This window comes from Panthera leo, chromosome A1 (assembly GCF_018350215.1).
Source record: "Panthera leo isolate Ple1 chromosome A1, P.leo_Ple1_pat1.1, whole genome shotgun sequence".
NCBI lineage: Eukaryota > Metazoa > Chordata > Mammalia > Carnivora > Felidae > Panthera > Panthera leo.
In genome coordinates this window covers 16,295,067-16,314,383 of record NC_056679.1, presented here as the reverse complement: position 1 = coordinate 16,314,383, position 19,317 = coordinate 16,295,067, and the positions used below count along the sequence as shown (strand labels likewise).

The 19,317-nt window shown below is 36.5% G+C and overlaps 1 protein-coding gene across 2 annotated transcripts in view; it reads left to right on the top strand.

The window, feature by feature from the left end:
• TRPC4 (transient receptor potential cation channel subfamily C member 4) overlaps window positions 1-19,317 on the top strand; it is a 197,270-nt gene that overhangs the window by 84,738 nt on the left and 93,215 nt on the right. For both annotated transcript variants that reach the window (XM_042903570.1, XM_042903497.1), the window contains exon 3: window positions 3,622-4,140. In XM_042903570.1, the coding sequence (XP_042759504.1) occupies window positions 3,622-4,140 (519 nt within the window). The remainder of the gene's footprint in view (window positions 1-3,621; window positions 4,141-19,317) is intronic.

The window sequence follows — 19,317 nt, the reverse complement described above, 5'->3', positions numbered from 1 at the left end:
ATATATAATGACTAGGAGGTGACAAGAGGAAGATTCATGAAGTGCAGTCACTTCTGGATTTTTATCTGTGTTGTGTTACACAGGTGCATACACATTTCAAAAATATATCAAGCATCACATTAACATTTGTGCATTTTAATAAATGTATCTTATACCTCAATAAGTTCAAAATTAATAATTATTGCAATGCATCACACCATGTTAAAAAATAATGGAAGAATCCATGGGTCCATAGTGATACGCAATAATAAAAAGGAAGAGGGGAATATTTTTACATACAGAGGAATACGACTTAGTAAATGTAGAAGTGATGATAGGGTAAGAAAACTCCCAATTTTCAAACACCATGGAATCATTGAAGCAGGCATGTAATTACTACTCAAGTAACAGGCAGTTTTTTAACAGTGTTTTTGTTTTATTACTACTTTCCTTAATGAATAAGAGAAGCCCAGAGCCTTTCCTTTGGGACATGTATAAACACTGATGTGTGCCTGCCTGGCCAGCTGGTCAGAGGCCCCACACACTCCTACAGTGGGGACATTTAAGATCAAACTGTCCCCGATGTCTAGTGTTCTCTGACCAGCTGGGCATCAAGCAGTTAATGGTAAAGACAGCATATAATTTATTGTTGAATTTAGAATACATTTTAGAGTAAGAGGAAACTCTAAGACAATTAAAATGACATAATTAAAAAAAGTTATTTATGGACCAATAAATTATTATTATATTTGTGGTCTTATAAAACAGTTTCACTCAAAAATTATTTTCAAAGATGAATACGGACAAAATTAAAGATGTCCGTATATTTACGAAACTAAAATTTCACAATGATTTATTGAATATTAAAACTCATCAACAGAATATTTATTCTTGATATATTTTCACATATTTTATCAGTTATTTTACTGTATCTCTAATACTAGGACATTTCTTATAAAATATGAATGCCTTTGGGGTGCCTGGTCACTCAGTCAGTTAAGTGTCCAACTCTTGGTTTTGGCTCAGGTCATGATCTCATGGTGATGGACTCAAGCCCTACATTGGGCTCCGCCCATGCTGACAGCACGGAGCCTGCCTGGGAGTCTCTCTCTCTCTCCCCCTCTCTTTCTGCCCCTCACCCACTTGTGCGCATTCTCTCTCTCTCTCTAAAAATAAATAAACTGTGAAATATGAATACTTTTTAGTATGGTCATATTTATTTTTTCACAAAATTTCTTGAAATATTTTTCAAAGTTGAATTTTATGGTTAATAAATTAAAATCATTGACAGCTTTTGAAACCTAGAGAAATCTAGAATGAAATTACATTGAATTCAGAACCCACTTCAAGTTGCATCTATCACTTAAATATACATTTAAGGGGCTCCTGGGTGGCTCAGTCGGTTAAGCGTCCGTCTTAGGCTCAGGTTATTATCTCACTGTTCATGAGTTTGAGCCCCACATTGATCTCTGTGCTGACAGCTCAGAGCCTGGAGCCTGCTTCAGATTCTGTGTCTCCCTCTCTCTGCCCCCTCCCCTGCTTGTGCCCTGTGTCTCTCTCTCTCAAAAATAAATATTTTTTTTTAAAAACTATAAAAAATATTCATTTAATATAGGAACTTATTTCCTTACATTGTTTTGTTTTCCCTTGTGTCTGCCTTAGAAAAAACTTAAAGTTTTGGTTAGTAAAAGATCACTTCTTGTTCAGTTCTGAGTAATGACATTTTTCTCTTTGTAATAAATATATAGTTAAATTTTTAATTAACTTCATATTTAAGGTGAAACTGTTCACTTAAAAAGTAATGAAGTATGTATTGACTCCACTTTAATATATAATTCTATCTCAACAGTATTGTTCCTTTGTATTTATAATCACATTTTAAAACTAGTATGTACTATATTTATCAACTGATTGCATACATTTTAAATAACCTTTTAAATAGACAACTACATCTCGTTAATTTTTATATGGTGTTTCTTATAAAACAAATAGATATTCTAAAGTTTGTTTAATGTTTATTTATTTTTGAGAGAGAGAGAGAGAGCATGAGCAGCGGAGGGGCAGAGAGAGAGGGAGACACAGAGTGTGAAGCAGGCTCCAGGCTCCCAGCTGTCAGCACAGATCAGCACAGAGCCCCACGTGGGGCTCAAACTCATGAACGGTGAGATCATGACCTGAGCTGAAGTCAGATGCTTAACTGACTGAGCCACTCAGGCGCCCCAAAACAAATAGATATTCTAAATGGTCAGATAAATTAGAAGCATACAGGTTTAATTATTCTCATATAAAGAGTATACTTCTGTTTAAAAGTAGTATAATTAAAGTTTCACATGAGTTTTGTTTTTCTCCCCACAGTTGTTTTGCTTTTGATCCTTCTATGGTTTCCTTCATATTTTACAGCATATTTTAGTCATCGTTTTTTCTGCCATGCCTGTTTAACTTATCCTTATATAGCATTTATTTTCATAGATGCTTCCATCACTCTGTGCCCAGAGGAAGAAATGTTAAACCAAAAATTGGAAGGCGGTGTGGTGTAGGGTAATACATAGAGGGTGAGATGTCAGACAGGTGGACCTGGGATCATATATTAGGTCTTCCTCACTGAGGAATCACATCTATAACATGTGAATGATAAATAGTGAGGGTTAATGTACCTAACGGATGTTGACTAAATCGTGCCTATTCTATTATTTTTGTCACTACCATTCCTAGAGTAAAACCCAAAGGAAATTGCACGTAAACACACTGGTGACCTGATTCATTGGGAACCATTTGCTTCTGGTAAAATGGTCATGTTTGCAATGGAGCACCTGTTGCCATCTGGAAAATATACTATAGAGCGATAGATAAAAACAGAAAGCCTGAGGCTAGCCTTCTTAAGTTCTACTGCCACCTATAATCAGAGGCTTGATTTTACGAATTCAGTAGAGAAACAAACAAATATACAAAGAAAAAAAATACTGAAGAACTAAAAGACTTCTGTTGCACAAGAAAAGCTTGGGTTTAAAACAAATCATTATTTTTCAGTGTATTTCTTCATTATTTAGGGAGTCCATACCTCCAGGAAAGGAAAGCAAAGATTGCCAGTCAGGAAATAACTTGGAAGCAAGAAAGTCTTTCATCAAGTAAAGAGTTCCCATAACCCCCTTATTTTAAGATTTCATAAAATGTCATAATTCAGATTAAACAAATATGATAAGAATAATGTGTCATTAGGGGCGCCTAGGTGGCTCAGTCGTTTGAGTGTCCAACTTCAGCTCAGGTCATGATCTCACAGCTCGTGAGTTCGAGCCCCATGTCGGGCTCTGTGCTGACAGCTTAGAGCCTGGAGCCTGCTTCAGATTCTGTGTCTCCCTCTCTCTCTGCCCCCAACCGACTCTCATTCTGTCTGGATCTCTCTCAAAACTAAATAAACGTTAAAAAAATTTTTAAAAAAAGAATAATGTGTCGTTATATTGAAAAGTTTTTCTAATTTTCTCTTGTCTTCTGGCAGAAAAAAAAAATACATCTCTCTCCTGCAAAAAAAAGCCTGGCAAAAGATTTATGAACTTTGTTTAGCGTTGCTATAGCATGCTGTTTGAAATTCACAGGCTTGAACAAATGAATAAATATTCATCACCTCTGCTTTCTTCTTTTTTCTAGGTGCCTCCCATACTCCTCGATAAGCAGTTCTCTGAATTCACTCCAGACATTACACCAATCATTTTGGCAGCCCATACAAATAATTATGAGATAATAAAGCTTTTGGTTCAGAAAGGAGTTTCGGTGCCCAGACCCCACGAGGTCCGCTGTAACTGCGTCGAATGCGTCTCCAGTTCAGATGTGGATAGCCTCCGCCATTCACGCTCAAGACTCAACATCTACAAGGCCTTGGCCAGCCCCTCTCTCATCGCACTGTCAAGTGAAGACCCTTTCCTCACAGCCTTTCAGTTAAGTTGGGAGCTTCAGGAACTGAGTAAGGTGGAGAACGAATTCAAGTCGGAGTATGAAGAGCTGTCCCGACAGTGCAAACAGTTTGCTAAGGACCTATTGGATCAGACAAGGAGCTCCAGAGAACTGGAAATCATTCTTAATTACAGAGATGACAGTAGTCTCATAGAAGAACAAAGCGGAAATGATCTCGCAAGACTAAAATTGGCTATAAAGTACCGGCAAAAAGAGGTGAGTGTTGGCCAGACTTTTTTATCAAAACGCCATAGGACGTAATTACGGTGAAGTAAACAGGTACTCTAAGTTTGGGATTTCGAGCACTTTCTACTTAACTGTAAGTGGATGATATTTGTTGTTCACCAGATTAATAATTATGAAACACATGGAAGAATGGCAAGAAATGGCTTAATAACTGGTGATGGTATTTGTCGTATGTGTTAAAATGTACACATTTACTGTGGTATAATGGACAAACTAATGAATTTTATACTCCTCTCACTAAAAGTTCTGGTTCTGCCATTTATAAGTCTTGTTACTGTAGAGGGCCTTGTTATTTTTCAGATCTCTTTGAGATGGGATTTTCTCATCTGCTTAATGGACTTAACATTTATAATATTTAATTATCTATATTTATATATATCAAATATTTTCCTCAAAGATTTGTAGGAAGTAAAACGTGGGGATGGGTGTGAAGACTCTTAGTAAGTTATAAGTATTTAGCAAATTATAAGTACATTATTTATATTAATAAAATACATTATTAGAAGTTATTAACAAAAGAAAAGCCCTTAGTTCAACAGCAGATGAAAGTACTAAGACTTCTCTTACATCTGGCTTATTTCCTTTATTTGTCAGGAATAAGAGGTTAAAGAAGTTAACAGCAGAAGAGTTATAAATTTCTCATGAAATTTCCATGGAGTGAATATTAAGTAAAGAAACCCCAGATCTATTATATTCATCGCGCAGCATAATTGTTTTTGTTTCTATCACTGAGTTAAATGAGTTCTCAAAAAAACTATTTACTTCTATCTTCAGAAAATGTTGGTTCTCTGTTCATGCTTGAATTATAGTAATTATTCTAGAAAAATAGTTGGAGAAAACTATATAACGCAAGATGAAAAAGAAAAAGAGTCTTCTGAATAAAAAATGTATTCAATTTCTTTTGAAGTTAGCCCTGATTATCTCACATTAGCCTTGGCTGCTTTATCTACTGCTACTTGCTAAATATTTAAGGTTCAAGATACCTGAATTTGCTTCCTCGAGTTTTTCCTGTAGTTCTTTGGCCTGTTGTCATGGGAGCCAGAAACTAATTAAAATGATTTTTTCCCCTATCAAGGAAGGAAGTAGCTTCTTTTGTGTGCAGTCCCTCTGATTCCAAAATCACGCTAGTTTGAGACATGCCAACAGTATCAGCTAATTTTTTTTTTTTTTTTCGGTTCTTGTGTTTAGGACTCAGGGACTTGGTATCTTAAAGGAAATAGAATAGATTTAATATACAACTATAAGAAACTGATGAAAAACTTCCCCTGATTAAAGATTTTGAGGTACTAAATGCGATACCTAAAAGTAACAACATGTATTAGAACTCATGGTGAGTGGAATGAAATTCCCAGGATGTGAAATCCATGAAATGAAAGAAAGAACACAGTAGCAGCAGCTGGCTGCTTGTTTTTGTTTCTACCCAAAACCTGTTGTGTTTTTGTTCCCTCTGCAGTTAGTGAACCAACTTACCTCTGTTTTATGCCTTCACTGATTTGGTCCCGATATCATAACTGATTTAACTTTGTCTTTAGCCACAATGATTTTTGTGAAAGCACTGGAACAAAATACTCATAGAGTCTTTTACCAGACCCTCATAATTAAATACTACATGACATTTCATCAAATGAAGCTAAGCTGCCCAATTCTTGTCAAAAGGCTGTCCAAGACAAAAAATTTTAATCTGAATTTCTAACATATTAACATCTGAGTATATTTTTACTCACAAATCATTTTTATGCATTCCATTCATTCATTCATTCATTCATTTCGTCATTAACTCTTCGAACATATTTTTTAACGTTTCTTTATTTTGAGAGAGAGAAAGAGCATTCACATGCATATGCATGAGCCGGGGAGGGGCAGAGAGAGAGGGAGAGAGAGAATCCCAAGCAGGCTTTGTGCTGTAAGCACAGAGCCTGAAGCAGGGCCAATATCATGAACCAGATCATGACCTGTGACCTTAGCCAAAATTAAGAGTTGGACGCTTAATGGACTGAGGTGCCCAGGTGCCCCTGGATTTTTATAGAACACAAGGCAGGCAATGCTCAGGGCACTTGGGACTCCATTGTGGTGTGGTTGTGCCCTAGAGCTTATAGCCTATTACAGGGAGACAATAAAATGTTCAATATATACTGTTCTCAGTTTTGTTTCTGCACCACTAAAAATGTTCATTCCTAGTAAACATGTTTGTTGTTTTTTTGCCTAGGCTCTTTTGTATATTTCAGAAATATACAACGCATGCTTAACTTCAAAGCCTATTAAACAAAAAGTGACAAATTAAGTCCTTAGAGATGTCAGAAGCAAAGCTATAGAAAGAGTTTGATCATTTCTTAAGACTTCTTTCAAGATGTTTATACCTTTTGCTAATATGAAGTTGTGGAATTGGAGGCTGATCAACCCTAACGATACAACAGGATGAAGGGCGGCTAAAAACTCATAACATGTAACAAGAAAATAAGAATTAGTAATATCTTTTAAAAGATACATTTTTAAAAGACTGCATTTGCATTTTCTCTTTTCCTCTTTCCAAATTACAATGGAGAAAAAAATTAAAACAAAATTCTTACAGAGTTGTTCTAGACTATCTTTCATTCAGTTTCAAAGAGCACATTTCCCTTGGGTTGAACAGTTTTTCCAAAGCAAAGTAACACTGGATGACTAATAGCATTGTAAAATCAAGAATAAGGTTTTACTTTCATATAAACTCTGAAATCATAGGTTGTATTTTATGAAACATATTCCTTAATTATTCATAAATCATTGACTTCAGAAGATTTGATGTAAGGTGTTCTATTAAGATCGTGTATCTTAAATGAAACTGTGCTTTGGCATAAGTGTCTTGCCTTGTGTCTTTTCACCACAAGTTTTCCTAGTTTTAGTCTAAAGACTTTCGAGGTTTGTCTTTGGTCTGTCTCTTACGATTTTGGAATGCCTTCTTATTGATCTTCACATGGCTAAGTTCTACTCACTTTTTCAAGCTCATCTCAGGTCCTCCCTCCCACAAGCTCATCTCAGGTCCTCCCTCCCACAGGGAGATTCCTTGAAGCAATCCCCCTCCATAGAATCTCTTGGATAAATGCCCTCATTCCACACATTCTATTTTGCATTGTATTGTTACATTTCTCTCTTCTCCTCCAGGTGTGAGTGCCAGGAACACATTTATCTTATTTACCAGTCATACTTAAGTACTGACAGATAGAAGGTGTTCAAAATGAATGCACCTGAATGAAGTTTCAGACTCTCTTAATTCTGGAAGGTTCCCTGCATATTTCTTTGTCTGACTAAATTGCATTGTTACCTAATTACCTAATAACAGCCTTCTTATGAATTCAAATACTGAAACAATCCATGTTGCTGGGACTTGATTGCAGACTTGTTCTGGTATTTCTGTAATATCATCCAAAAAGAAAGGCCTGCGTTAATTGCATATCACGGATATTTTTATAGGCATAGAGAGGATTTTATCGTTTCTATGAATACTGGAGTAATGATGCTGTAATTGTATTGACCATATACTAGTAGAATTAACATAATCTAGTGGCCAGCAATTCAAAATCAATATATGTTAAGAACTGGGTTAAGTTGTGTCGGCCAAGAAAAGAGGCAGAACTGAAATAAAAGGATTGATTTGAGGTCTCAGAATTGCAATCTGGGAAGCACAGATTTGAGTAACAACCCAAATTGCATTCTAGGGAACCAGGGAACAAAAGTCAATGGTTTTTAAAGACAGAAAGGAATGCTTGGATAAGTTGTTTGATAGGTGCTGATGGCAGAGAACTAATCTTGACTAAACATAATTGGTTGCTATGGCCATCACTAAGCAAAAGTCCATTATGATAGCAAGTTGCAGGTTTCCCCTGCAGAGTCCTTGGAATATTTGTGCTTTGGCCCAGTTCAAAAGTTAACAGTTCTACCCTCGTGAGTACGTGCATAAAGCCTACCTCTTTAATGGCCTCCCAGGTCCCTTTTAAAACCTCTTGACCTAAGTGACTCCATTTCATTTCACCTTTTACAGTTGTTAACATGGTTTATTACACTGAAACCTCCAAAACAAACCTATAAAGTATGATTTTTTTTTCCTGTGAGGAATTTGAGTGCTGAATGATGTGCATTGTTAACACTGTTAAATGTTGGGGTCTGGGTGCAAATCCAGGTCTTAACTATGCAAGCCACTCTAACCATCACACACCATTGCCTTCACCTAGACGTCATCCCCATGAACATGGGGTAAATCTGATCAAAGTGGAAGTCCTAGCCTAGTTCAGTTGAGCACATGAGTTTATTTCATGACTCAGCTTCTTCATAATTTAGCCATGCATTTCAACCTTAAGATTTTTTTTTTATTTTTGCATTGTGATAAAGCACTTGATTTCTTCAAAGAGGGAAGAACTCCTTTTCCTATCTTCCTTAACCCACTTTTTTTTTTCCTTCAAAAAATAATCTCTTTAGTCTCACTCTGAGGAAAAAGCAGGGAAAGTCCCCTTCACTGGGACTAGAAGCCAGAACCCCATTCCAGTGTTACTTATCAAAATGAATAGTGTCAAAGGAAGCTGGAAAAAAAACAGAGCCAAGCATCCACCTCCTTGGAACAGATTCTCTTCCTGTGTATTAGATAAAGGCGAGCATGATTGAAGACATGTCTTCAACAAGGAACTAGTCTCTTGGTTCCTGGTATAATTTTTGCAGATAGAGAATTTATGGCAGTTAAAATCACTTATATGTTGTCATTGTTCTTTCCTAATATTTGTAAGGTGAGTGCATGTGTGTGGAGAGCTTGTTGCATTCCTTACATATTTTCACAGCAAAGACCTTACCTAGTTTCAGTTGCACATGATTGAACACATTGTGAAGTAACTAGTCCAAATTAAAGAAGCCTAGATGATGAATAATAATAGAAAGCAGTGAAATACATTATTTTGTGTGAAAGCATTACAACTCAATCTTTTTATCACTCTCTCAAATTAAAGTGAAAAAAATAATCTGTACATAGTCAACAGCATATTTTTTTCAACTTAATTTTCCCTTTTGTGAAAGTATGAAACAGCTTTGCAACATTAACTTTAAAGTTTGGTACTAATCTGGGTTCTGTCTTATAAATTAATAGAGTTGCTAAAGAGTCAGGAGAAAAATCAACACTTCAACAGTCCTTCTTATCTTTTGTTTATCTTGTCATGGAGCAATGAGAGAAATGTGAAGAGATTCATGTCAATCAGATGCCATCCATAGCATGGTGAACTCAGTTGATTCCAAATATTCCAGAATCAAAGGTCTTTAAAGCCCTCAAGATTTAGGATTTTATGTTTCTTGATTTATTCACAACTGCTTGATGTGGAATCGAGAACCAAACCTACTGAAAGAAAGGAGACCTATGGGGTAGGTTTGGGGACAGGGGAACCACAGAGGATACAGCCCTAACACAACCAGGGGATCCCCTGGGTGGGGGACAAAGGAATGTGAAGGGGAGGGCATCAAAAGAGGATTGGGCATATAAGAGACTCTTAAATACAGAGAGCAAATTGAGGGTTGATGAGGGTGAGGGAACAAGGGTGGGGACGGGGAAAATGGGTGATGGTTATTGAGGAGGGCACTTGTTGGGATGAGCACTGGGATTTGTATGTAAATGATGAATCACTGGAATCTACTCCCAAAGCCAGGAACACACTGCATACACTGTATGTTAGCCAACTTGACAATAAATTATACATATATATACACACACACATATATATACATATATATATATGTATATATATGTATATGTATATATATATGTATATATGTATATATATGTATATGTATGTATATATGTATGTATGTATGTATATGTATATATGTATATATATGTATATGTATATATATGTATATACACACACACATATATATATATCTAAAAGAAGAGATTCATGCAAAAAACAAAAACAAAAATAAAAGAAGGTTGGTCAATGGGAGGAGCAGTTAAATAATAAATGGAGCAGAAACAAAGGAAATTTGTATTCTTTTAAAAAAATTTTTTTTAATGTTTATTTATTTTTGAGAGACAGAGAGACAGAGTGTGAGCGGGGGAGGGACAGAGAGAGAGAGAAAGACAGAATCCGAAGCAGGCTCCAGGCTCCGAGCTGTCAGCACAGAGCTCAACGCGGGGCTCAAACTCACAAGCCGCGAGATCATGACCTGAGCCAAAACGGACACCCAACCGACTGAGCCACCCGACACCCCAGAAAATTTGTATTCTTAAAATTACCTACAACCAGACTTAACTGTATATCATAAGTTTTGTTTTGTTATTCTATAAACTCTTTAATGGTAAGTTTATACTGCCAAAAATTTTTTAATTCAAATTTTATTTGAAAAGGAGCAATAAATGTTTAAATTTGGACTAGCTACTGTATGGATTTCATATTAAAAATGAATAAAACATACTACCCATGCTCTCTATCTACCTGAAATCTACATGAGAAACTCCCTCTGGAGATCCGTAGTCAGATGCCAGTAGTAGTTAAGGAAAAATAGCACTCTAAGTATGTACTTTTTATTTGGAAACTGCCAATCCTCAAGGGTACATCGCTGCCCATCTCCAACAAGAAAATCACAGAGAAATCAATGACAATGTTGCTCCCTGGCTTTTGTATCAAAACCTTGGGATGGCGCTGGCCAACAATGGCTGTCTCCTCTTGATACAGCAGATTTAGATGGCTGTTTGCAGCCATGCAAAGCTTTGCTTTTGCTACAAAGTAGGCAGAGGAGCTGATCAATTATTATTATTATTATTATTATTATTAACAATTGGTTGTTTTTTAATCTTGTGTTTTCCTCCTTTTTCACTCTTGTTCAAGTTTATGGTGTCTAAAATATAGCTTTCATAACTTCCTTGTGCCTGGTAAATTCCACATCAAAGTATGGATGACTTGGAGGGAAAAACACCTCATCCTATAGAGACACTGTCTCATGGACATCAAATAACTACTGTGGGAGAATGGCAAAGAGAGTAGTGGTAGGGAGAAAAATGAGAAGGTATTGCATATGATGCTTTCCTCATAACTGACATTTCCCTACTGAAATAACTTGAGACTCATTTGTATAAGTAAATTTGAAAATACCTTTGCCACTGTTTGGTTTACTTATTTAACATATACTGATTTATTTGAATTCAATTTGATTTTATTTACCATGTTCCTCTCCTTTTTCTCTCTTCTCTGTTTTTGAACTGTTTTGAAAACATTTATGTCCTTCAGATCTCTTTCCAAATACCACTTTCCGTGGGAAGGCTTCATCTATTCTCAAGTCAAAATTAATTATTGCTTTCTCTTGTTATGGTAGCTTTATTGTGCATGTTGCTTTGCTTCTTGTTTTCACATTTTATTTCTCCAACTGAACTTGCCTTTAGTTTTACTTCCTCCAGTACAATGCCTACAGCACTAGGAAAGGTGTTTTGTTTTGTGTCTTGTACTTTGTTTCTGTTTCGTTTTTCAAGATAATGCAAGCCCAGACTTTAGCATACTTCCTGGTATATTTACCCAGGAAAGGGTAGCTCTCTATTATTATTAATTATTACTATCATTGTCACTGTTTTTATCTCCTCATAGGCCCCCAGTATGAAAGACCAAACACATACAGGAAATGCTATGCATCATCCTGTTGTATACTATGCAGCAAAAAGGGTAGGCTTCGTCATTAAACATTTTAATATTTGTAACGAATAGTCATCTAAGCTTCGTGGCTCCCATTACATTGTTATATGTCAAAGATAAGTTTATCCTTCTTACAGTCTATCGGTATAGTCAGTACACTGACCCATTTATATTAAACCATACACTCTCATCAAAAATATATAATGTATAAATTTTATTCCAACCCTTAAGGTTGTCCATATTCTAATGCTTCCATTATAGACTTTCAGAAGTAACTCATATTGTATACGGGTTTGATTTGAATTTGTTCTTCCGGCTTGCATTTTTCAATATATGTTAGGCATTGGAATCACTATCTGGCTGCACCTCAGAATCAGGAACTGAATCATAGCACTCATTAAAAAAGTGAGGCATACAGTAGGATTTGAATGCATAAGGCTACACTGAGTGCTACAAATAACTATGAGACTTGTGAAAGTGATAAAAAGCAGCATTCCTCCAGCTGAATTCTCTTTCCCACTGTTCTCCTGAGCAAGCTCACTGACCGATTTCTAGGCCTCTGCCTCTCTGTTCTCATGTATATGCTCACACCTGCTGTTGCCAAGCAGAGACAACATGGCTCACAGACTCCCTCCCGTGCCTCAGCCCAGTAGGGACCAAACATCCTTGGACCTGCTTCTGTGTCATGGCTGAAGCAAATGCCTGTTCAGGACTCACAGCCTGGCTGACAGAACTATGACAGGTCAGTAGGCATTTAATTTAACACTAGGTTTTTAGAGCTTGGAATTCAAAGGTTCAAGGGTTTTGTTTCTTTTTTGCAACTCATTTAATGATATGCAACCGCTTTCTTCTAATTCGAATCTGAAAATGATTAGGCTTTTCCCACAATTAAATATTAAATTGTATATGTCCAAAACATTGTATAAATTTATCCTTTTAAACTGCATTCATGAGCAAGTGACAGATGAATATCTTATGAAACATAAAATAGCTAGTCTTAACTTTAAATTAGATATAAAATATAGCTTTTATTTGATACTGCTTTAAATAAGTACAAAAAGGAAAGGGTTGAGCAATTTATTTTCAAAGAGGTATATTCTTCTATTCACCTGACAAAAATGCAAATACCCTCAGGATTAGCAACACTTTCAATGTAGCTTTCATTTGCCACAGATATAAACTAAAAACATAAATTTAATGATAATAGCTTTGAAAAATCCACTGTGTATCAGACACCTTCTCTCAGTATTCAAATGAGTTACTCTTCTGTATGAAACTGGTCCCTCCATCTCCATGATGATTGACAGGCAAGGGTAGCAGTAAGGTCACCTGTTTTCCATTATTGAGATGGGATCTTTTCAATGGAGATCCATTTCTTTTGTTTCTTTTGCACAAAATTCACATTTACATCTCGGGGTTATTTTTCCTGGGTCATTATCACTGCTCATATTTTCTGTCTCTAATCACTAAGCAAAACTAAGAGTTACTAGTTTTTGAAATTACCCACTTAACAGCTTATTCCAACCAACATTATTTCCCAGAAAATTACAAAAACCCAGTAGATTGTCTTGGAAATCTATAAAACAGAAACACTGTTCACAAGAAATGTTGATGGCTTTGAGATACAAACTTCTGCTCAAGGTCCCTTATAAATTATGCATCAGAGAGGAAACTTTTCAGCTTATCCTTACCCTTGCTTTGACCATATGAGGAACAGTCACAACTTTTCTAAATAGAGGTTATTTTGTTTGTTTGTTTGTTTGTTTGTTTGTTTGAATTCTTGGAATCAGCAATGTACAGTAAAACCCTCTGGGATGCCTGTGCTGTAATTTGGTGATTCATGATTCTGAAGCTGTGTTAAGTTTACAGATTGCTTCTAGGTAATACAGAACTGGTGAAACAGTCACATAGGATTATTTTCTTGAGCTTTCTGTAACTTTCCGTTTCCTTTTTTCCTTCAGCTTTAGGAGAACACAGTGGCCTGCCCTCTGCAGCCACAGCAAAAAACTAAGGCCTTCTTCCTCCATGGTTTTCTTTTTACCTTCATCTTGACTCAAGCTCCCAGGCTGTCTGCTTCCGGAATGTTTGTAAAAAGGCCTGCTTTCCCTTTGACCACAGGACTGCTTCAGTTTTAAATGATAGACACTATTGTTTTTCTCCATGGCATTCTCTAAGTTCAGGAACTTTTTCCCGGAGGCTCTGGGACATGCAGCCTGGAAGCTCTTCGGCTACATTCTCCTCTTTACCTGGTGGGCAGCTTGTGGGGGCAGAGGGGCGGAGGGTAGAAATCTTGTTGGCAGTAAACCCACAAGGAAGCTAGTGGAGGAGGGTCAGGGGCCCTGGCCAAGAGATGCTCTTTCTCCCTCCAGGTACCATTAATTCCACAAATGTTTACAGAGTTTCTATTCTGTGCCAAAAACGGAGGTGACAGCAAGCCCTAGGCCAAGTTTGGAATTCTTCTAGAAGTTTCCTAGAATCTGGAATTTTACTCTTACTTAAATAATAAAATAAAGTCCACGTGTATGCATTGCAGTACTTAACCATGCAGCAAATGCTGACCATGAACTAAAACTATCACCGTAGCCAGATCTCACTAACACTTTATATGTTACCTCCTCTTATAAGAACACTCCCGATGTTTTCTTCATTTCTGCCCCTCCCTCCCTTTTCTCCCTTCCTTATTTGGTCATCACTTACTCATTGAAGAGAGCCCTTACTGTTTGCTACTCGCTGGTGATGCTGAAATCAAAGACAAAAGTCTTGCCCTCAAAATAACTACCAGATTATTAGGTAAGGATGGAAGATAAGTGAATGGCTGTCTCAGTGTGGGTCACAGAAGCTATGGTGGAGCTGCCTTCCTAAAGCCCTGGAAATTGGTTCCTAACTCCACTGAATGCTTCCTGGAAAAGAAAGTGCCTTAACTGAGTGTCAGTAGAAAAATAGGAGTCACCCAAGCAAAGAAGTCAAAACAAGGCATTACAGATCATGTGTGCAGATCATGGAGGCAAGAAAGAGAGCAAAGAGAGTGTCTTCATTGTCCTCTGTCCTCATTGCCACCCCATGGCCTCTCTCCAGGCTTTCCCTCTACCTGGTGTGTGTGGATGGCTTCTTTGTGATGTCTCAGCTCATATTATCACCTCAGTGAAGACTTCCAGAACACCCAATCTGATTACTACCCTCTTCCTCCCCCCACACCCTTAGTTATTTCCTTTCATATCACAATGCTATTACCTTCTTAGCCCTTAACAAAATCTGAAATCATTTTATTCATTTGTGTGTTTAATTATTTTTTTATCTGCCTCCCTCCCCTGTCTACGTATCATCTTTTCTGACCTGATTAGCACTGGAAGCCCAGTGCTTGGAACAGAGGAGTGCTGAGTAAAAGGATCACAAGTCAGGGGTGTGATAGAAGATGAGAGAAAAAAACACAAAGATTAGGTCCCAAAGGCATATGAATTTTATAAAATCTTGTGCTATTTAATTGTGATTTAACTATATAAATCAATATTACCTTTATTATTTTCTCAAACTCTTATTATCCAAAGATGAAGTCGTTACCTTTCTCTTTAAGCCTGGTCCTCCTATGTCATCTCTGATAAGTAGGAGGCACTCCCAGTTAGTCATGCTAGAAACCTGAGCCATCCTTGATTATTTTATCCATCATCTCCAAAGCTTGATGTGGTAGATGAAAGATGGCTGCAAATTGAGGTGCCTTCTAATTACCCTTCTCTCTGCTCAGAGCCTGCCTTGGCTACTTGCCTGACCAACAGAATGCAACAGAAGTGACTTTTTGTAACTCCCAAGGCTCAGTTGTCAGAAGCCTTGCAGCTTCTATGTAAGCTCTGTGGGAAACCTGAGATGCCATGTAAGAAGTCTGCCCTAAGGCCACCACACTGGACAGGCAATGAGTAGTCACATAATCATGCTTACTGATAGTCATAGTGGAGACCAGCCTTCCAACCCTTCACTGCAGTGACAAGAGTCGTAAGAAAAGCCAGCTTTGACCATCCCCCTCTCCGTACCCACATGCACACCCGGCCGTTTTCTAGCTGAGTCCTGCTGAGTAACTTCTGTTTTTACCACGTAGAACAGAAGAATCAACCAACCCAGCCCTGTCCAAATCCCCGGTCCACTGTATGGACTGTATGTTTATGTTCGCTCAAAAAATTCATGTTTTGAAACCTAACCCCAATGTGATGATATTGGGAGGCGGGGCCTTTGGCGGGTGATTAGGCATGAGAGGGGATCCCTCAGGAATGGGGTTAGTGCCCTTATAAAAGATGCTCCAGAGAACTCCCTCGTCCTCTTTCCACCGTGTGAGAATACAGCAAGAATATGAGGTCTCACCAGACTCCTTATCTGTGGTACATTAGACTTCCCAACCTTCAGAACTATGAGAAATAAATGTTTCTTGTTTAAGCCACCCAGTCTGTGCTACAGAATGACTTGATCATCGGTGAGGAGAAAGGAACAAAGTCTTGCGTGTAATTTTTGTTTTCTGTCCCTTGTGTGTATGGCACTGGTAAATACCATAGGGAAGGACAAAAGAAAGTAAACAGCTCCCTTGAGGTGGAAGGGATATAGTATTAAATAATATTTAGACAAGCCTATCAAAAATACAATTATTTTGTATGATTTTGCTTTTAATTATTTTGACTAAATATTTAACATAACATAAAATAAAATAAAGTACTTTTAACAACATCGATTAATTTCCATCTCTATCTCTTATTCACTTTGACTCATTTCTGTTCCAACAAATGGCTATATATATTATTTACATAGCATTGATCATATGATTACAGCTTAGGTGCCAGGAAGCTGTAATGGCTATTAAAATATAACTGAGATATTATTGTATTGAACCATTTTATTTTTTGTCCTTCCTATGTACTTTCTCATCTTTTTCCATTCCGGTTTTACTTACTATTTTATTGTTCTTCATGGGCCACTGGTTGCTGACACAGTTCTGGCTGGGACTCTGGCTCTACAGGCAGAGATTTGAGTTTTGCAGCTTTTTCTGTCAAGGTAAAATGATCAATATCCCAGGACAATATAAACAGCAGTGGCCTTTGTGATAAGGCCAGTAATCTAGCTTCTATATGGTGACTGTGCAGATTGAGTGTCTTAGAATCTTGGCAAACCATTTTGAAAAGGACGGTGAATGAATAGGCAAGAAAAACTGTTATCTAAGAATATTGGAGAATGAAGAGACCTAAAAGTAATGCAAATAATGTTCCAAACAGTTGAATTTTAAGCAACAACACTTTTTTGCTTACAGTGTAATCAATTTGTGTGAAAACCATTGGCTAAAAATATAAAATACGTAATTAACCCTTTCTTTATAATTCAGAGCTTTGGAATGAACCTCAGTTATCACACTCCATGATCTAGTTGTAAGCTTAAGGTTTTTTAAACACCGATATTCATAGCTTTTTTAGCCCCTATGAAATGATAAAAGACATCTATCTTTTTCATAGTTTTGAAGTCTTTCTCCTCACCCTTAAGCTTTCAATTATCAGTTCTTGTTAGAGTTAATGCAGCTGCACTTTTATATTTACCTGTCATACTCAATTTGGGATCAATCAATCCAGTAACTACTCCAGGTAGAAGTGTGAGAAAATAAAGACAAACTTATCTGAGAAAAGGCCTGAGGACCCCTTTATAAGTATCATGCAAAAGATTTAATGCCTGAATGCTGTGACATTTATCAACTTCTCTGAGACCATTTTTTACTTTCTTAGGTTTCAGATGGATCAAGGTTGCCTAGCAAATTACTTGTATTTCAGATGAGTGTGTGTATGTGTGTGTGTATGTGTGTGTGTGTGTATACAAATAGATAAGATACCATGTTATGGAAATGTTTAATACTTTTGAAAATTAAAGTATAATTAATCTAAATGAGGTGAAGCAATTTCTATAGACTTCATAGGAAATATTAACATTTTAATTAATTTAACCAGGCATTTAATATATTATAAATTATCAACATAGAAACAAACGGGAGAAATGCTGCTTAGCATTTAGAGAATGATTTAATTATAAGAAAACTACAGCAAGAGTTTTTTTTAACTAATTATATTAAATACACTTCATTACTTGCACTGAACCAGATTACCTAGTTAAGCAGTGAAAGAACATTGATGATGCTTTTTTTTTTTTGCTCTAATACATCAAGAAATGCTCCACTAAATTTTCATGCAAAATATGTTGAAATTGCTGTGGTTTGAACTGCTTTCACAATAGGCAATCAAAAATTGTTAGAAAGGTCTTCATAAGCAAATAATTTTGAGATACTCAGAGAAAAGTAGTGGAGGGGGGCAGTTGTAGAGAGCAATATTCAGCATATGAGAATATTTGTGGTATTGGCAGTTCCTGGCTTTCTGAAAGAATTTGAACTTTTTTTTTTCTCATTCACCTGGTGATAAATTTTCAGTCAGGGAAGTAACAATAATAAATCTGTAAAAACACTAACTCTGGTGGTATCAGTAAGTTATTTTACTTTTAACATGTTACCTTTATCATGTTATGTCAGTCCCACATTTGTCATCTATAGAAGGTACAGAAGATCCAGTGCATCACCCAAATCCTATTACTTTAATATTATTTGGAAGGCAATTTCAATAATGTTTACAGCAATTAGGTGGAATGTTTTTATGGGATGATTTATTCCCCCCTCTCCCAAAATTCATAATGTTGAAGCCCTAACTTCCAGTATCTCAAAATGTGACTCTATTGGGACATATGGCCTTCAAGAGGTAATTAAGTTAAAATGAGGCCAGTAAAGCAGACACTAATCTAATCTGACTGGTGTCCTTATAAGAAGAGGGAATTTGCACATACAGAGAAAGATACCATATGCACACATACAGAGGAAAAGCCAGGCGAGGACAGAGTGAGGAGGTCGCCATCTGTAAGCCAAGAAGAACGGTCACAGAAGAAAACAAATCTGCCCACACCTTGATCTTGGACTTCTAGCCTCCAGAACTGTGATAAAATAAGTTTCTGTGGTTTCAGAAATCCAGCCTATGGTACTTTTTTTTAATGGCAGCACTACCAAACTACTTTGAATGTATTAATAGATATTATATAAATTCCATAGGATATATGTATGTTCATTATAGTGTAAGCATTATTCACAACTTTCTTATATAATTTTGACTGAGACCTTATAAGACTAATGTTATTATTTATTTTAAATATGGTAACACTTAAAGGAAATATCTGATAAACATAAGGGAAGAGATTTGAGGGAATGAAGGTCTTGAAAAAATCAACTTAAAAAAATAGTCTTATACCAATGATACCAGACCCTGAAAACCAGAAAACTCAAATATTAATCTTTAAGACAAAAATCTTATAAGTAAATCAAATAATCGAGGCAAACTCTTAAGAATTATGATGAAAATTGAATTCTAATTATATTCTCGAAAACAACCTTTTTCCTCAACAAAATATTAGCAAATCAAACCCAATAATCTATAAAAAGAATTATATAGACTGCAACTGAGCAGGATTT